At 44.6% G+C, this 18,798-nt stretch overlaps 1 protein-coding gene across 15 annotated transcripts in view; it reads right to left on the reverse strand.

Annotated features, from left to right (window-relative positions):
* The window catches only part of MEI1 (meiotic double-stranded break formation protein 1), a 69,750-nt gene that overhangs the window by 32,742 nt on the left and 18,210 nt on the right, over nucleotides 1-18,798 (reverse strand). For 9 of the 15 annotated variants that reach the window (XR_014802957.1, XR_014802956.1, XR_014802955.1 and 6 more), the window contains exons 12-16: nucleotides 14,511-14,625; nucleotides 10,290-10,381; nucleotides 9,365-9,506; nucleotides 7,523-7,634; nucleotides 1,615-1,675 (exon numbers count right to left, since the gene is read on the reverse strand). Coding sequence is in view for 9 of the 15 variants with exons in the window: in XM_084955180.1 (XP_084811306.1) it covers nucleotides 1,615-1,675; nucleotides 7,523-7,634; nucleotides 9,365-9,506; nucleotides 10,290-10,381; nucleotides 14,511-14,625 (522 nt within the window). In the remaining 6 variants the exon portion in view is untranslated. The remainder of the gene's footprint in view (nucleotides 1-1,614; nucleotides 1,676-7,522; nucleotides 7,635-9,364; nucleotides 9,507-10,289; nucleotides 10,382-14,510; nucleotides 14,626-18,798) is intronic. The other 6 variants (XM_084955183.1, XM_084955187.1, XM_084955181.1 and 3 more) reach the window with 2 other exon arrangements.

An 18,798-nucleotide genomic window follows, 5' to 3' on the forward strand; every position in this document is an offset into this window, starting at 1 on the left:
AAATTCTAACCTTGGCCCTGTTAGAGAAGGTGTGGAGGTGGTTGTAAAAAGTAACCTCTAGGAGTTCCCGTCATGGCTCAGTGGTGAACGAACCCAACTAGGAACCATGAGGTTGCGGGTTCCATCCCTGGCCTTGCTCAGTGGGTTGGGGATCCGACGTTGCTGTGAGCTGTGGTGTAGGTTGCAGACGCGGCTCAGATCCCACGTTGCTGTGGCTCTGGCGTAGGCCAGTGGCTACAGCTCCAATTAGACTCCTAGCCTAATTGCCGTGGGAGTGGCCCAAAAAATGGCAAAAAAAGAAAAAAAAAAAAAGTAAACATGGAACCTGCTGTCCACAGATATAACTTAGGCACTTGGTCCATAGAAGCATTCACTAAAAATTTCCTGAAAAAATAAAACAAGGAAGGCTACTAAGCTCTAATTTAATAAAACACATAAACAAAAAGTACTCCTGGTCAGGAAAAGGCTAGGGAGCACCAGAAAAAGAGGATGCTGTGGAACCCAAAGTGGGTAATTAAGAACTACAAACATCCCAAATTGTGACTCTGAATCCAAGTGGATTCCTGTATGCTCTTCTGAACATTGGCCGTAGGCTGTAGCAAGTGGAATCTGCCAAGTAAATGCAGCAACAGATGACAAATCAAAAATGGGAAGGCACAGAAGACTGCTCCAGAAACCTAACAAGACAAACCAAGGCAGCAATTTCTCCACTGTGAACAAGAGAGTCTCGGGGTTCTCTCACGGCGCAGCAGGTTAAGGATCCACCATTGTCACTGCAGCAACTCAGGTCACTGCTGTGCGGTGAGTTCAATCCCTGGCCCAGGAACTTCCACATACCACCGGCATGCCCCTCCCCCAAAAAAAACCCTAAAAAACAAAACAAAAGGAAAGAGTTTCTCCTCTGGAATTACTGGGCTGATGGCAACTAGAACATGACTCTATTTTTTTTTTTGTCTTTTTGCCATTTCTTGGGCCACTCCCGCGGCATATGGAGGTTCCCAGGCTAGGGGTTGAATTGGAGCTGTAGCCACCGGCCTACGCCAGAGCCACAGCAACGCGGGATCCGAACCGCGTCTGCGACCTACACCACAGTTCACGGCAACGCCGGATCCTTAACCCACTGAGCAAGGCCCAGGATCGAACCGGAAACCTCATGGCTCCTAGTCGGATTCATTAACCACTGCACCACGACGGGAACTCCAGAACATGACTCTTAATGGGCACGCATCAATTACTCTGAGGGTCTCAGTTTCCTTGTTTGTAAAAGGAGGAGCCAGACAGACGGTCGCCAAGAGCCCTTGCAGTCTTTGTTTTGTTCGCACCTGCAGCATGCAGACGTTCCCAAGCCAGGGATCACACCTGCGCCATTGCGGGGACCCGAGCCACTGCAGCGACACACTAGATCCTTAACCCACTGAGTCACACAAGAACTCTAAGCCCTTCCAGTTTTGGTGTTACCAAGTTAAGTCAAAGCTACAGAAGCACATCCAGCTCATACCACCAGCTGCTGAGCAATTCTGACACTGTGTCAATCCCCCTACGGTCCTATGACCAAACCGCACCAATCAGAACTTGGCCCCCTGGCCGCTGAATTTTTCCTCAGACTATACATACCCCAAGTCACTGCAGAACCTGGCCTTTAGTTCCAGAGTCAGCTGTATGAAGGATGAGGCAGCTTGGGAGAAGTGGGGAGAAAACAGAGAGTGATTTAAACCAGGTTTGCTACAGAGATTCCCAAGTCTGTGTGGTACTAGTTTTGGTGTCACACAGACTTGGGTTCAAAACTTGCTCCATCACTATCTACCAATGTTGTCTCTGGAACACTTATCGAACGTCTCTGAGATTCAGTTTCAGTATCTTTATCTCACAGATTATTTTTTGTTTTGTTTTCCATTTTTTTATTACTCAAATGAATTTATCACATCTGTAGTTATATAATGATCATAACAATATGATTTCACAGGATTTCCATCCCACAGCCCAGGCACTTCCCCCCACCCCCTAAACTGTCTCCTCCGGAGACCGTAAGTTTTTCAATGTCTGTGAGTCAGCATCTGTTCTGCAAAGAAGTTCTGTCTGTCCTTTTTTCAGATTCCACATGTCAGTGAAAGCATTGGATGTTGGTATCTCACTGTATGGCTGACTTCACTTAGCATGATCATTTCTAGGTCCATCCATGTTGCAAAAAATGCTGGTATTTCATTCTTTTTAATGGCTGAGTAATATTCCATTGTGTATATGTACCATATCTTCTTGATCTACTCCTCTGTCAATGGACATTTAGGTTGTTCCCATGTCTTGGCTATTGTAAATAGTGCTGCAATGAACATTGGAGTACATGTATCTTTGCGAGTCGTGGTTTTCCTCTGGATAGATGCCCAGGATTGGGATTGCTGGATCAAATGGTAGTTCTATTTTTAGTTTTCTGAGGAATCTCCATACTGCTTCCCAAGGTGGTTGCACCAATTTACAATCCCACCAATAGTGTACTAGGGTTCCTTTTTCTCCACACCCTCTCCAGCACTTATTGTTTGTAGACTTTTGGATGATGGCCATTCTGGCTGGTGTAAGGTGGTACCTCAGAGTGGTTTTGATTTGCATCTCTCTAATAGTGATGTTGAACATCTTTTCATGTGTGTCTCGCCCATCTGTATGTCTTCTTTGGAGAATTGTCTGTTTAGATCTTCTGCCCATTTTTTGATAGGCTTGTTTGTTTTTTTGGTATGGAGCTGCAGAAGTTGTTTATAAATTTTGGAGATTAATCCCTTGTCAGTCCATTCACTTGCAAAAATTTTTCTCCCTTTCTGTGGGTTGTCTTTTTGTGTTGTTTAGGGTTTCCTTTGCTGAAACTTTGAAGTTTGATTAGATCCCATTTGTTTATTTTTTTTTTATTGTCAATACTCTGATAGGTGGATCTGAGAAGATGTTGCTGTCGTTTATGTCAGAGTGTTTGGCCTAGGTTTTCCTCTAGGAGTTTGATAGTGTCTGGTCTTATATCTAGGTCTTTAATCCATTTGGAGTTTATTTTTGTGTATGGTGTTAGGGAGTGTTCTAATTTCATTCTTTTCCATGTGGCTGTCCAGTTTTCCCAGCACCACTTATTGAACAAGCTATCCTTTCTCCATTGTATATTCTTGCCTCCTTTGTCATAGATTAGTTGGCTGTAGGTGCGTGGGTATCTCACAGATTGTTGTGAAACTAAGTATCTAGAACATCTAGCAAACACTTAACTCAAAGTGAATGCTGAATAAAAGTTCATCTTCCTTTCTGATTAACTGGTGACCCTGGCACCGACCTCCGATGGCCTGACTCTCTCAAGTTCCCCCACTCCCACCCTGCCCCACCCTGCAACTCTGCCAAAACTGGCCTCTGTCCTGCTCAAGATTCTAGACGAGAGCTCCCATTACACCAGCTCCAGTGTTGGGGACAATCTACCTAGGGCTTATGGTAGAAAATTAATCCCTCAGAGTTTGACAGCAACTTTCTGGGACATCAGTTTAACCCATGGCTCCCTCAGAGAGGGAACGCCCAGTCTGCCTGCTGGAAGGGCTCCTCCTGGCCCAGTCTCTCAGGGATCCAGTTTCTCCCCACCCGGCTCCAGGTCTCTGCCTCCTCTTGGCTGGCAGTGCCTGCTTCCCTCTTCTCTCATGCAGATTGGGCCCTGATCCTGTTCCACCTGGCTTCCTGCTGCAGCCATCTCCCTGGAGTTACACTTTCTCTACACCCCTTGTTCTGCACCACCACGCACCTCCCCACCCACACCCAGAGATCTACACTTCCGAAGCAATACCCATCCAGCCCCCAAGACTGGGTTCCCTTGACTCTTGAAGAAGGGCAGGCAGAAAGAGTGGATGAAAGGAAGGAAAGAAGTATATGTCAGTTGTCACCAAGACTAAGGGGTATCCTCATTCAGGAAATCTACATGTGTCCTCTCTTTGAATTCTCATTATTATCACCATGTTCTAGCGGAGGACACTGTAGATAAAAAATTAATTTGCCCAATGTCAATAAACAAGTAAAGGATGGGATAAGAATCCCAACCCATATGTGCCAATGACAAAGGTCATTTTTCCTCTTTGTCCACACAGCCTCCTACCCTTTCCTGAAAGTTCACACTCACACCTTCTGCTTGGAATAGCTTCCTAAGGGTTCCCTGTGCTCTGTTCTTTCCCAGAAAGAACAAAGATCCCTCTGAACAGCAACAAGGGACCTCTCCAGGATGACCCAGCACATCAGTTAGAAATCCCTCAAAATCCCAAATGAAATTTACAGACAACTGCAAAAGCTTTGCCCCTCATCTCCCCAGCTCTAGATCCTGGCCCCTCTCCTTCCCAAGGACCTTGCTCTGCTGATTATGTAACCCTGAGTCTCTCTACTGCTCCTTCCGATAGGCTGCTAATCAGAATAAGTGTTTCCAGGCTTAGAGGGTAGCAAAACCTTCCTAACTCCATGTGCCCTTCCAATTGTACCCCCATTCCTCACCCACTCTGTACACCAAACTTAGTGAAAGATTTGCCTGTCTTGTCTCTACTGCCTCACCTTGCACTCGCTCTTCAACTCATTATAGTCTGGCTTCCACCCCAACCACTCCACAGAAATGGCTCTGGCCAAGGTCACCAACTGCCTACATGATGCCAAGTCCAATGGAAAATTTTTAGTCCCCGTCTTCCTTGACCTCTGGGATGCATCTGACACTCATGTCCACTCCCCAACCAGAAAACTCTCTTCACTTGGCTTCTCTAACGTCATACTCTTCCAGTTTTCTTTCTACCTCTCCAACCGTTCCTGACCAGTGTCCCTGGGAGTCTCCTGCTCCTCCTGACTGCTGACTATCACATGCGATTCTGTCAGGGTCCCTTGATCAGCTCATTCTACACACTCACCCTGGTGCAATCTCACCTGCTCCCCACTAGAGAGTTGGCCCAATAAGAACAGGGGTTTGTTTTGTTCACCGTTACACCCTCTGCCCTAGGACTGTGCCTTTCATGCAGTCGATACCCAATAAATGTTTGCTGAATGACTGAAAGGCTAAATGCTGAAAACGTCTATATCTATTGTAAAGAAAAAAATGTTGCCCGGACTTCCAGTTCTACAAGGATCAAGCCATTAGCCAATGCAGCTGCTCAGCCCACCGACACTGTGCCCAAGGGGAATTCAGAATGGAGAAAAACAGGAAACATTCTGTGCTTTGGATATACTGGCCCACTGATAGTTAAGATGAATATCTAAGGAAAAATTTCAAATGACCCCAGATTCTTGCATCTTCTCCTAAGCAAAACAGCACTATAATCATTAACTTGAGATGTCTGTTCCTTGTGACTAGCAGTAATCTTTTCATGTTGACTACATGTTTTCCCAGAAAAAAAAGTACATATATTCTAGCTCCTCCCTCATCTCTTTGGAGCAGTTCCTCAGAGCTATCTGACAGGCTGTCTCCCAGGCCTAGCCTCAGTAAAGTGCCCAAATAAAACTTAACTTACAGTCTTTACATCAGTGAACACTGTATTTAAAGACCAGATTTTCCCCTGACCTCAGACAGAGTCAATTACCTACTTCGCAGCTCCATTTTGACATCTCACACGTACCCTGATCCACATGGCTCACATCCTCTACTGTCTTCTCAAACCAGAGCCTCCTCTAGCGAGCCTCCTCTCAATAAAAACAAAAACAAAAAACCACCACCCACCTAGATGGCAGCCAGAAGCCAAGGCATTACCCTAAACTATTCCCTCTCCCTCAGGCCCTACATTCAATCATTCCACCCCCCGTCCCACCTTATTGCTACCTTATGCTACCTTATTCCTAACACCAGCCTGAGTTAATGCAAGAGGCTGAACTACTGGCCTCCAATCTTGCCTCCTTCAATGGTCCACATTGTTCCAAGGAGGATCTTTCTAAAACAGCAGTCTAAGCCTGTCACTCTCCTTAGTTAAGACTCAACACCTCAATTCCTGACATGGATGACAGACCCCTGCGTGACTGAGCCCTGGCCACCTCTCATGGTAGACTTCCCACTGCATGCTACCGACAGGAATTTTTTTAAAAGACAGTAAATTATAACGATAAGGGGTAAGCAGAGCATAGAGATTAAGAAAGCAGGCTCTACTATATACAATGGCCAAGACACAGAAACAACCTAAATGTCCATCAACAGAGGAGTGGACAAAGAAGATGTGGCATATATACACAATGGAATATTAGTCAGCCATTAAAAGGAAAGAAATAACATCATCTGCTCAGTGAATTATCATGCTCAGTGAAGTCAGTCAGACAGTGAGACACCAACATAAAATGCTATCACTTTCATGTGGAATTTAAAAAAAGGACACAATGAACTTCTTTGCAGAACAGATACTGACTCAGACTTTGAAAAATATATGGTTTCCAAATGAGATAGAGGTTGAGGGGTTGGGGGATGAGCTGGGGGTTTGGGTTGGAAATGTTATAAAATTTGGTTGTGATGATCATTGTACAACTATAAGTGTAACTGAGTAATAAAAAAAATGCTATTTGAAAAAAGAAATAAGGAAAGCATTAGAGACATGAAAATAAATATATAAATAAAAAGAAAGCAGGCTGTAGAGCCGGACTGAACTCCCGGAATTCGAATCCTGGGCACGCCACTGCCCTATGTGACCTTGGGCAAGTCGTTCAAACTGAGTTTCACTGTGCTCATTAATAGAACGAGGATAATGACAGTCACACTTCCTAGAGTCTTTCTGAGAATTAAATGCATTAACACATGCAAAGCACATAGAACAATATCTAATGCGTAGTAAGAATTTAATAAATGTTAGTCACTATTGGTCATTACTACTACCATTCTCTATTCCCTTTCTGGTTGTGGATAGCCCCCTCCCATTCTCACCATCACTGCCACTTTCTAAGGAACGTAAAGGAGACTCTGACTCTGATTCCTGGGCTCACTCTGCAGGCTGAGGTATTTATAGGGTGCAAACGTGGGAAAGGAAGGTTTACATGTGAAAGAGAAAAATAATGACCAGTGACAGAACCAAATAAATACAGGCAGGAAGGCCTGAAGAAGGCTGTCAAGGGCCACTTGGGTTCAGTTTTAGGATGGCATTTCAGTGCAGTATAGTTAGGTAGTATTTTCATGCAGTGCTGCCACTCCTCTAGAAGGCACCTGCAGGTATATGGAGACACTTCTCAGGTGTCACAATACTGGGAATACTTCTGCCATTTAGCGCTCGGGAGCCAGAGATGCTCACCATCTCGTGAGGTCTGAGGGAATGTGGAGTATGAGAGTAATGGGGCAAGAGGTATGCTGTGGGCTCTGAAATGGAACCTCCTGCCATTCTCAGAGAAGTATGAGTTCCCTTGAGAACTGCCTTTGAGCACTTCTGATTGCTGTGTGACATACCCTTCCACTCCACACTGGGCAGAGTGAGCATGTTGACTCTGAATGAATACGCAAGCCTCCCATCCCCAGCTTATACTCTCTTTAAGTCACTGAGCAGCTGCCCAAGGTGCCCGGCTCCCTCCCAGCTTGCCTGCTGCCTACCGAGCTTCCTGGAAAATTTCTCCTTCATGTGGGGAACGACGACAAAAAGGCTGTGCAGAATCGAGAGGAACACCTCCATCAAGGCTGGGTTAGTGGCCTGCTCTGAGTACCTCTGCAAAGAACCAACATGGAGAGCCAGAGTCCACCAGGACTGAGCCTCTGAAGAAGAAAGAACATCAGCAAAACTGGCATCAAATCTAGCAATAACAGGCTAAACTCTTTCATCTGAGGGACACACAAAAAAGCTAGAGGACTTGAAGTCACCAGCCTATATCCAAGGCTTACATCTGCCACTTAATAAATTGTGCAAGATGCATTACTTCTCGGGGCCTCCACCAAAGAGTAAGACAGAAATTATAACAAGTTCTGCCTCCCAGAAACAAATGAGATCTGATGTGTAAAAGATACTTTCTAAATTATAATACAGGGTGACACTCACGTTTCTAACATATAGCACAGTTTACAAACTGCCTTCACATTTATTTTCCATGTGATCTCTGAGTAGAATCAACAGGCAGCCTGATGTGGCAGACAGAGCTCTGGATTAAGAGCAGAGAAACCTGGGTTCCGTTTCAAGCTCTGCACAAAGTCACTGTGCGCCCTTGAGTCAGTCACGTCCTCCCCTCTCGCTGTCTCAGTTCCCTCTGTGTGTAAATAGCCAGGGCCTCAGGGACATAGTTCTTATAGAGACCCTTCATTGGGTCTTTAAACTAAGGTTTGTTTGGGGGGTTTTCTGTGGCTGTGCCTGTGGCATGTGGAAGTTCCTGGGCCAGTAATCGAACCCAAGCCACAGCAGCAACCCAAGCCATTGCAGTAACAATGCCAGATTCTTAACCTGTTGTGCCACAAGAGAACTGCAGTTAAGCTATTTTTTAATTAGAAAAGCAATACATGTTCATTAAAAGAAATGTGTAAATACTGAAAAGTAGAAAGCAAGAATAGTACAATAATTCTATGATCTAGTTCTAGCTCGAACACTTAAATCTAGGAGGAAGGCAGAGCAGACGAGGCAACCAATGTGAATTCCCCAAGTGTTACTGTTAGTGCCAATCAGGGCTGCAACCCATGGCTCCTGCCAGTTACCCACCTGAAGACCATGGCATGCTGGCTCTAAGGCTTCATTAAGGATTAGCAGCTCGCCTATCAGAACCAGAGGATGTTTCCCTGCTGCCACCTACTGTTCCCAGTGGGTGTTTTGGAGGTGTCCTTTCCCAACAAACAGGCTCACAGGATGTCAAACCTCAAACGGGACAGGACTCGTCCAAGGTCATCTGGGCAGTCAACAGTTCTAGACCCTGCTCTTCCCACCGTCTCCATCTCAAGTCAGCTCAAAGCCAGGTCTCTCTTCAGAGTGGCCCTCTCTCATTTTACAGAACCTACATACGTGCTCCTTCGTGAAGCCTAGATCACAGACGTTCACCACTGCTCTTTACTAAACAGAAAAACACATGGGTTCAAATCTCCGTACCGTCATGTACTCGCTATAACCCCAGAAACAAGGTAAGTTCATTTTAAATTGGGGGAAATTATAGGATCTATTCCACAGGGTCACTGGAAGATCAAATTGAGTTATGAACATAAGGCACTTTTCATGTCATAAACATTACTATTTGTTATTATTCCTGCTCTCTACTTTTTACGAGGCATGCATTAGCTTTACAACAAAACACTACACTGCGATTTTAAAACCAAAGGAAAAGCAACTGCAGGAACAACACTGCTGAGACCCTCAGAAGGTCCGCTGAGTAGTCGAGTCACTGCCTTGTGCCTCTCAGCCTGGTTTGCTCTCACACCATCCTCCTCCCCAAGCTCCTCCCCCGTCCATGGAGCAGGAGAACCCACCATCACCATGGGGATACACAGGGAGTCACAGGCACTGAGAAGAAATTCTGAGAAGGCCTCCAAGGTGTCTTCGTTCTCCGCACCGGGAGCTGTGAATGGATTCTCCTGGGCCGAAGGCTCGTTCTGGAATTCCACAGCCAACCTGAGCAATCCAATGTGTGAGTGTATTTATTGCTTCCTATGAAATATAAAGGTTAGAAGCATCTTTCTACAAAGATGCCTGAGCTCAGGGTCCAGGGAACGTATCCCCAGCAGCAGATCTGGAGAAAATTCAAGAGGCCTCGATGAGGGAGAACCTGGTCTTGGCTACCTCTCCGGCCTCGGGATCCCAGAACACACACTTCCTCCTACCACATGCATTTCCCTGAACGTACCATGCTGTTGGTTTCACATCTCTCTGCGTTGACATATGCTGCTCTCTCTACCCGAATGCCTTCCCCAGATTTGTGGCAACTTAATGAGTTCCGCACATAAACAAAACTGTCTCTTCCCCAAGAGACTGTGAACTCCTTGTGGGTGGGAGATAATCTGACTTATCTTTCTACTCCCACTATCTCACACCAGGCCTGGCACACAGTAGATACAATAAATATTGGTTAATGGGAACTGAATTAACCCAAAGAGCAATGAGTGAACACCTGGGTTATGTGGGAAGAGGAACAAAGCTGAATGAGAACACAGCCTCATTGCACAGCAACTAAAACTTCACCAGAAGGGAGTCTTTGAAAACCCCCTCCTCTAGTGACCTGTCCTCAAACATCCTCCACTCACACATCCCCAACCTCCACCCCAGCCAAAGTCCTCTCACTGGGCAGCAAAGCATCAGAAGCAAGTGTTGCTTCTAGAACTTTATCCCTTGTCTGCTTCCTTTCGATGCCCACCCTCCATACTACGACCACCTCAAACCATACAAAAGGGCCCTCACCGGCAGGCATTTCTAAATCCCTCCAGAGTGCTCAGGAGGAAATTTCCCCTTCGAAGAATGGCCTTCTCTGAATCTCTGTTGGAGGCATGGCCCTGGGGTGAGAAGAAAAGAGGAGAACCTACTGGTCAAGTGCCTCCTTTGTGTCCCAGTCTGAGCCTGGGGGACTACAGACCTCTTCCTCTCACACTGGAGTCTGGCATTCCTATATGCCGGACACTTCCCAGGGGATCTTGGGTATAACCTCACCGATCCAGCCACCTAATAGCTCCTTTAAAAAAATGGTAGAAGAGGAGGTTCCATCATGGCTCAGAGGAAATGAATCTGACTAGAATCCGTGAGGACACAAGTTTGATTCCTGGCCTCGCTCAGTGGGTAAAGGATCTGATGTTGCCGTGAGCTGTGGTGTAGGTTGCAGACGCGGCACAGATCTGGCATTGCTCTGGCTGTGGTGCTATAGCTGATTGGACCCCTAGCCTGGGAAGTTCCATATGCAGCAGATGCAGCCCTGAAAATGACAAAAAAAAAAAAAAAAAAAACGGTGGAAGGAGGAACCTAACCACTTGTCTCCCTGTGAATCCAGTTTTTGTTCTATATGCAGAAAACTGTCACAGACTGGTGAATTAGCCTAACTGGCTGTAATGTCTACATTAGTTGCTCCAAAACAAACAAAACTCCCCACCCTATCAGGTATAGAGTTTAGTTTCCAAAGTTAATCCTGAAAGACATAATCGGCACTCATGTTAACAGTATCCCTTCTGATATTTTGAGTCCATGGACTGTAACCCAACAACTGAGACACACTGAACATTGGCCAGATTCTTCCTAAGATTCCAGTAAACACAGCCTTAAATAATTTTGTGAGCATGGTTTTCCTCCCTACTTTTTAGGGCCGCACCTGTGGTATACGGAAGTTCCCAGGCTAGGAGTCAAAGCAGAGCTGCAGCTGCCAGCCTACACCACAGCCACAGCAATGCAAGATCCGAGCCGTGTCTGTGCCCTTACACTACAGCTCATAGCAATACCAGATCTCTGACCCACTGAGCGAGGGCAGAGGTTGAACAAGCATCCTCATGGATACTAGTCGTATTTGTTTCCACTGTGCCACAACGGGAACTCCTTGTGAGCATGTTACCATACCTACCTGGATGATAGAAAAGACAAAGTGTGGGAGTTTCCTGGTGGCCTAGTGGGTAAGGACTTGTCACTGCTATGGCTCAGGTTCACTCCCTGGGCAGGGTTCATGCCATGGGCATGGCCAAAAACAAACAAACAAACAGCAAAAAAGACAGTGTACAATAAGCTAGGGTATAAACACCCTGGGATTTTCTCCCAAACTCAAGTACCTGCTAGCTCTGGAACTTAGAGAAAAATTACTTAACCCCTAAGGCTTCGGTTTCCTCATCAGGATAACAATTATTAAGCCTCACAGATCTGCAGTTAAGAAAGAATATATATATATAACATTTCAGGAGTTCCCACTGTGGCGCAGAGGGTTAAAAATCTGGCATTATCTCTGCAGAGGCACAGGTTTGATCCCCATCCCAGCACAGTGGGTTAAGGATCTGGTGCTGCCGCAACTATGGTGTCATAGGTCACAGCTGCAGCTCAGATTCAATCCCTGGCCCAGAAACTTCCATACGCTGTGGCTGTGACCAGAAAAGAAAAAAATAATATCCCATTGTAGGTGTGTGTGCATGAGAAAAAGCTATAAAGTGGCATGTAAAAGTAATGCACACACAACCCCCCAAAAATTAAATACCTAGGAATAAACCTGATCAAGGAGGTGAAAGACTTACATGCTGAGAACTATACAGCATTAATCAAGGAAATTAAAGAGGATTCAAAGAAATGGAAAGACAGTCCATGCTCCTGGATTGGAAGAATTAATATCATAAAAATGGCCATAGTGCCCAAAGCAGTCTATAGACTCAATGCAATCCCTATCAAATTACCCATGACATTTTTCACAGAACTAGAACAAACAATTCAAAAATTTATATGGAACCACTCAAGACCCAGAATTGCCAAAGTAATCCTGAGGAACAAAAACAAGCAGGAGGCATAACTCTCCCAGACTTCAGGCAATATTACAAAGCTACATTAATCAAAAGAGTGTGGTGCTGGTACCAAAAGACATACGGACCAATGGAACAGAATAGAGAACCCAGAAATAAACCCTGACACCTATGGTCAATTAATCTTTGACAAAGGAGGCAAGAACATAAAATGGGAAAAAGAATCTTTTCAGCAAGTGGTGCTGGGAAAACTGGAGAGCTGCATGTAACTGAATGAAACTGGAACACACCCTCACACCATGCACAAAAATAAACTCAAAATGGCTTAAAGACTTAAACGTAAGATACCATCAAACTCCTACAAGAGAACATAGGCAAAACATTCTCTGAAATCAACCTTACAAATGTTTTCTCAGGTCAGTCTCGAAGGCAACAGAAATAAAAGCAAAAATAGGAGTTCCCATCATGGCGCAGCGAAAATGAATCGGACTAGGAACCATGAGGTTGTAGGTTCAATCCCTGGCTTTGCTCAGTGGGTTAAGGATCAGGTGTTGCCATGAGCTCTGGTGTAGATTGCAGACTCGGCTCGGATATGGCATTGCTGTGGCTGTGGTGTAGGCCAGTGGCTACAGCTCCAATTAAACCCTTAGCATGGGAACCTCCATACAACATGGGTGTGGCCCTAAAATGATAAAAAAAAAAAAAGAAGGCAAAAATAAACCAATGGGATCTAATCAAATTGACAGGCTTTTGCACAGCAAAGGAAACCATAAAAAAACCAAAAAGACAACCTAAGGAATGGGAGAAAACAATTTCAAACAGTGCAACTGACAAGGGCTTCATCTCTAAAATATACAAACAGCTTATACAACTCAACAGCAAAAAAAACAACCCAATCGAAAAATGGGCAAAAGACCTGAATAGACTTTTCTCCAAATAAGATATACAGATGGCCAACAAGCACATGAAAAACTGCTCAACATCACTAATTATTAGAGAAATGCAAATCAAAACTTCACTGAGGTACCACCTCACACCTGTCAGAATGGCCATCATTAACAAGTCAACAAATAAATGCTAGAGAGGGTGTGGAGAAAAGGGTACCCTCCTACACTGCTGGTGGGAATGTAAATTGGTACAACCACTATGGAAAACAATACGGAGATACCTTAGAAAACTATACATAGAACTACCATATGACTGAGCAATCCACTCTTGGGCATATACCCGGACAAAACTTTCCTTGAAAAAGTCACATGGAGTTCCCGTCGTGGCTTAGTGGTTAACGAATCTGACTAGGAACCATGAGGTTGCGGGTTCGATCCCTGGCCTCGCTCAGTGGGTTAAGAATCCGGCATTGATGTGAGCTGTGGTGTAGGTCGCAGACGTGGCTTGGATGCCATGTTGCTATGGCTCTGGCGTAGGCCGGCGGCTACAGCTCTGATCAGACCCCTAGCCTGGGAACCTCCATACGCTGCAGGAGCAGCCCTAGAAAAGGCAAAAAGACAAAAAAAAAAAAAAAAAAAAAAAAAAAAAAAAAGATACATGCACCCGCATGTTCATTGCAGCACTATTCACAACAGCCAAGACATGGAAACACCCTAAATGTCCATCGACAGATGACTGAATTAAGAAGATGCGGTATATGTATACAATGGAATACTGCTCAGCCGTAAAAAAGAACAATGCCATTTGTAGCAATATGGATGGAACTGGATTCTCTCATACTAAGTGAAGTCAGGAAGAAAAAGACAAATACCATATCACATCACCTATATCTGGAATATATGGCACAAACAAACCTTTCCACAGAAAAGAAACTCATGGACTTGGAGAACAGACTTGTGGTTGCCAAGGGAGATGGGGAGGGACTGGGATGGACTGTGAGTCTGGGGTTGATAGATGCAAACTATTGCCTTTCGAATGGATAAGCAATGAGATCCTGCTGTATAGCACAGGGAACTATATCTAATCACTTGTGATGGAACATGATGGAGGATAATGTGAGAAAAAGAATATATATATATATGTGTGTGTGTGACTGGGTCACTTTGCTGTACAGTAGAAACTGACAGAACACGGTAAATCAACTATAATGGAAAAATAAAAATCATAAAAATAAAATAATAAAGGTAATGCAATAGACTATCCTCTAAAAAGTTACTACAGCATATCCTCTAGAAGGCGCAGGCTGCAGTGCACTGACCGTGGGTCTCCAGTTCAGTGGGGTCTGGGAAAAATCTGCACACCGGCTCAGCATGGCTTCGAGCAAGGCCTGCAATTCCTTGTACAGCACAGGTAGGGCACTCTGATGGTCCTTCCTGCATCCAGAGAGAAAAAGGCAGGCTTATGGTGAGGTAAGGGACTCCAAGACACCCTCGGGTTCTCAGGCAACTGGGGAGGTGCATGTGGTGGATCAGAACACAGGTCTAGGATCTGATCTGATAAAAATCCTTGCTCCAACACTTATCTAGCTGCATGGCTTCGCGCACATTCCTCATCCTCTCCAGCCCTCAGGTTCCTCATCTAGTAAATGAAAGTTACTAGTACTCTCCTCACAGAATTATTCTAAGGATCAAATTGGATAATGTACGCCAAGCACTCAGCACGATGCTGACTAGAGAGTAAGTCCTCATAAGTGACCGCTAGGACTGTTATTACTGTTATTAAGGATACAGAGGGTTTTCTGAGAAAGTACTGTCTAGAACAGAAGGTGCATCAAGATGCGCATATGGCCACTGTTCTCAAATACGTGAGAAGCTCTCTTGGGGAAGAGATACCAAATTTGCTTTGTTACATTGATGAGGAAAACCAAGATCATTAGGTAAATACTATAGGGACCCAGATTGCATTTCCGTGATATAAGGAAGAATTTTCTAAGAATCAAAACTCTACAGAGGTAGAGAGAGCTGTCTAGGAGGAAGCGAGTTCCCCATTCTTGGAGATTCTTTTTTTTTTTTTTTTTTTTTTTTTTTTTGTCTTTTTTTGTCTTTTTTTTTTGTTGTTGTTGGTGTTATTGTTGCTATTTCTTGGGCTGCTCCCGCGGCATATGGAGGTTCCCAGGCTAGGGGTTGAATCGGAGCTGTAGCCACCGGCCGACACCAGAGCCACAGCAATGCGGGATCCGAGCCGCATCTGCAACCTACACCACAGCTCATGGCAACGCCGGATCGTTAACCCACTGAGCAAGGGCAGGGACCGAACCCGCAACCTCATGGTTCCTAGTCGGATTCGTTAACCACTGCGCCACGACGGGAACTCCCATTCTTGGAGATTCTAAGAAACTGGAGATTACTTTTGGAGAGTCAATCATTATGAGTGTGGAGTAAATGTGGAAAACAAGACTTAGGGTCCATTTGAACCCTCATATTCTAAGACTCAGAGGAGGCAAGAGTCATCAGTGAATCCAGTTGTGAGCTCCAAGAGGCCAGGAACCAGTTCTGCCTTTCCACTTTACCTAAACAGATCTAGATGCACTGTAAATTGATGCTGAATAAAAAAGATGTTGGAGTTCCCTGGTGGCTCAGTGCGTTAAAGATCTGGTGTTGTCACTGGCTGTGGCTCAAGCCAAGGCTGTGGTGCTGGTTCCATCCCTGGTCTGGGAATTTATATATGCCGTGGGCATGGCCAAAAAAAGAAAAAAGAAAAAAAGATGTTGAATGTATGACTACTTGACAGGGTAGAGTCCACTGTATTGATTTCCTAGAAATGCTATGATAAATGTCACAAACTGTGTGGTTTAAAACAACAGACATTTATCTTCTCATGTTCTGGGGCCTAGAAGTCTGAAATCAAGGTGCTGGCTCCCTCCTAAAGCTCAGGGAAGAATCCTGCCTTGCCCCTTAGCCTCTGGCGGTTGCCTGCAATCCTTGTCATTCCTTGACTTGTAGCTGCATCATCCCAATCTCTACCTCTGTGTCTGTGTTCAAATCCCCCTCTCTTTCTAAGAGCAACAGCCACTGGATTTAGGAGCCCACACTCTTATGGCCTCATCTTAACTCAGTGACATCTACAAAGGCCCTATTTCCAAACAAGGTCACATTCACAGGTTAGGAGCAGGCATAATTTCAGAGGGATGCTTATTCAACCCAGTGCAGAAGAAGACACTTAAGTTAACGCTTATCTCTGGGCCCTTCTGGAACACTGAGAGCCATCGACTGGGCCTTCTAAGAGGCACTCAATTAATTGCATACAGTGAAGGCATATTTTTTCCTTTCCCTCTTCATTTCTGGAAGCTCCAACTTTCTATCCTACTTTGATTGTCAAGCTCTGGTTCTACCATCTTTAAATTCTTTCAGCATGTCTCACTCCTCATTCCCCTTCTGGTTATGCTTCCCAGAGACCCTCTGGAATACTCCATCTCGGAGAGACCAGCTCAGTAAACATTCTGGGAAATTAAAGTCAAAAGTAAAATCATCTAGATTAATAACGAGCCCCCTTATCCATTACTCTCCACAATTCTGTCCCAGCCAGCTTCCTGGCTTATTCACGTACCACTCCCCTCATACAACCTGCTGGCCAGACTGGCTACTGTACCCTCAGTAGTCCCTAAACTTTCCCACCCACGTGTTTTGGCCAACCCCAGTCCTTCCACAAATCTAAATCTCTCTCATCGCTCATAGCACAGCTTAATACTACCTCCTGCCTGAAAGGTGCTACCGGTCTCTAACACCGACCTCCAACCTCTGGAGAGTCATCCAGCTCTGCATGGGAACTTCTGATTGACTCTTGCTCTCACTCTGTGCCTTTGTCACCCTCTAGGTTTACTTAGCTCACCCTCCTTGGGATTCATGCCCCAGATTCAGAGATTCAAGTCCGGGAAAGGATAAAGAGGGAAAAGAGACAAACTGAAGCCATTATAATGTAAATGTTATCTTTGTTTCAATTTTTAGAAGCAATCTACAGCTAAATGACAAAGACTTATTAAATATGGTTACAGAGGAGACTATAAATGTTAACAACTTTTATAATATAAATTAAAGGTACAAAATTAAAGGTATAGCTGATACTGAGAAGGGAAAGGAAGAGCTGGGGTGAGATACAGCTTCAAGTTGAGGGAACAAGAAATACAAGAATATTAAGTACATCAAGTAAAAAGTAAGTTATTTAAAAGTTTGAGGATGGGTGTTCCTCTCATGGCTCAGCAGTTAGCAAACCTGACCAGCATCCATGAGGACACAGGTTCAATCTCTGGCCTCGCTCAGTGGATTAAGGACTGGTGTGGCCGTGAGATGTGGTGTAGGTTGAAGATGTGGCTCAAATCCTGAGTTTTCTGGCTGTTGTGTAGGCCGGCAACTATAGCTCCGACTGGACCCCTAGCCTGGGAACCTCCATATTCCATGGGTGCAGCCCTAAAAAGACCAAAAAAAAAAAAAAAGACTAAAAGTTTTAAGACATAAAATACTAACTAGCAGAAATGGAAAGGAAATATAGAGAACACAAAATAATGTGAGTTAAGTCTTGGTCTTTCTTACTGGCAAGTCAATGAATAATATTAAATTGACAAATAAAGAAACAGCATTATAGGAGTTCCCGTCGTGGCACAGTGGTTAACGAATCCGACTAGGAACCATGAGGTTGAGGGTTCGGTCCCTGCCCTTGCTCAGTGGGTTAACGATCCGGCGTTGCCATGAGCTGTGGTGTAGGTTGCAGATGCGGCTCGGATCCCGCGTTGCTGTGGCTCTGGTGTAGGCCGGTGGCTACAGCTCCGATTCAACCCCTAGCCTGGGAACCTCCATATGCCGCGGGAGCGGCCCAAAAAAATAGCCAAAAAAAAAAAAAAAAAAAAAAAACCCAGCATTATAAACATACTGTTTAGATTTAGGGAGCTAGATCAGGCAGTGGGGATAGGGGACTGTTCCTTTTCATTATAAACTTTCTGCATATTTTATTATCCTTTAAATATATTATTTTGTTAGATTTTTGAATGGGAAAACATGGAAATAAGCAAAATTTTCTATGCAAATAAATTCGAGTTTCCTCCCTTAGTTTTTATAAGATATCAAGCATCTTACTAAGAAATGACTTCCCATCTTGACCCTAGGATCGCTTAGTCTCATCATCTATTTTAACATCCTTCATTTTTCTTTCCCACGCTTGTGGCATGTAGAAGTTCCCAGGCCAGGGACTGAACCTGCGCCACAGCAGTGACAACAGCAGATCCTTAACCTGCTACACCATGAAAGAACCCCACATCCTCCACTTTTACACTGACTATCTATTAGGACAAGGTATATAGCAGTAAAAAAAAAAAAAAATCTCTTGGAGATTATATTGTATAGTGGGAGAGACACAAAACACATGAATAAACTAGAACTGTCAAGTGTTTGTTAGGTACCATAACAGCCAAATGGGTCAGTTAAGGAAGGACACTGTGAATAAGACCTGAATGATGGCAAGAGGCCAGTCATGTAAAGATTTAAGGGAAGGATATTTTAAGCAGAAGGAAAAGTTAGTAGAAAGGAAGTGGGGGGAAAGTGTGGACTAAAACAAAT

Source organism: Sus scrofa, chromosome 5 (genome assembly GCF_054392235.1).
Source record: "Sus scrofa isolate SSC_HxYL_T2T_F1_AM1 chromosome 5, Sscrofa_HxYL_maternal_Yorkshire_Landrace_v2.0, whole genome shotgun sequence".
Classification (NCBI taxonomy): Eukaryota; Metazoa; Chordata; class Mammalia; order Artiodactyla; family Suidae; genus Sus; species Sus scrofa.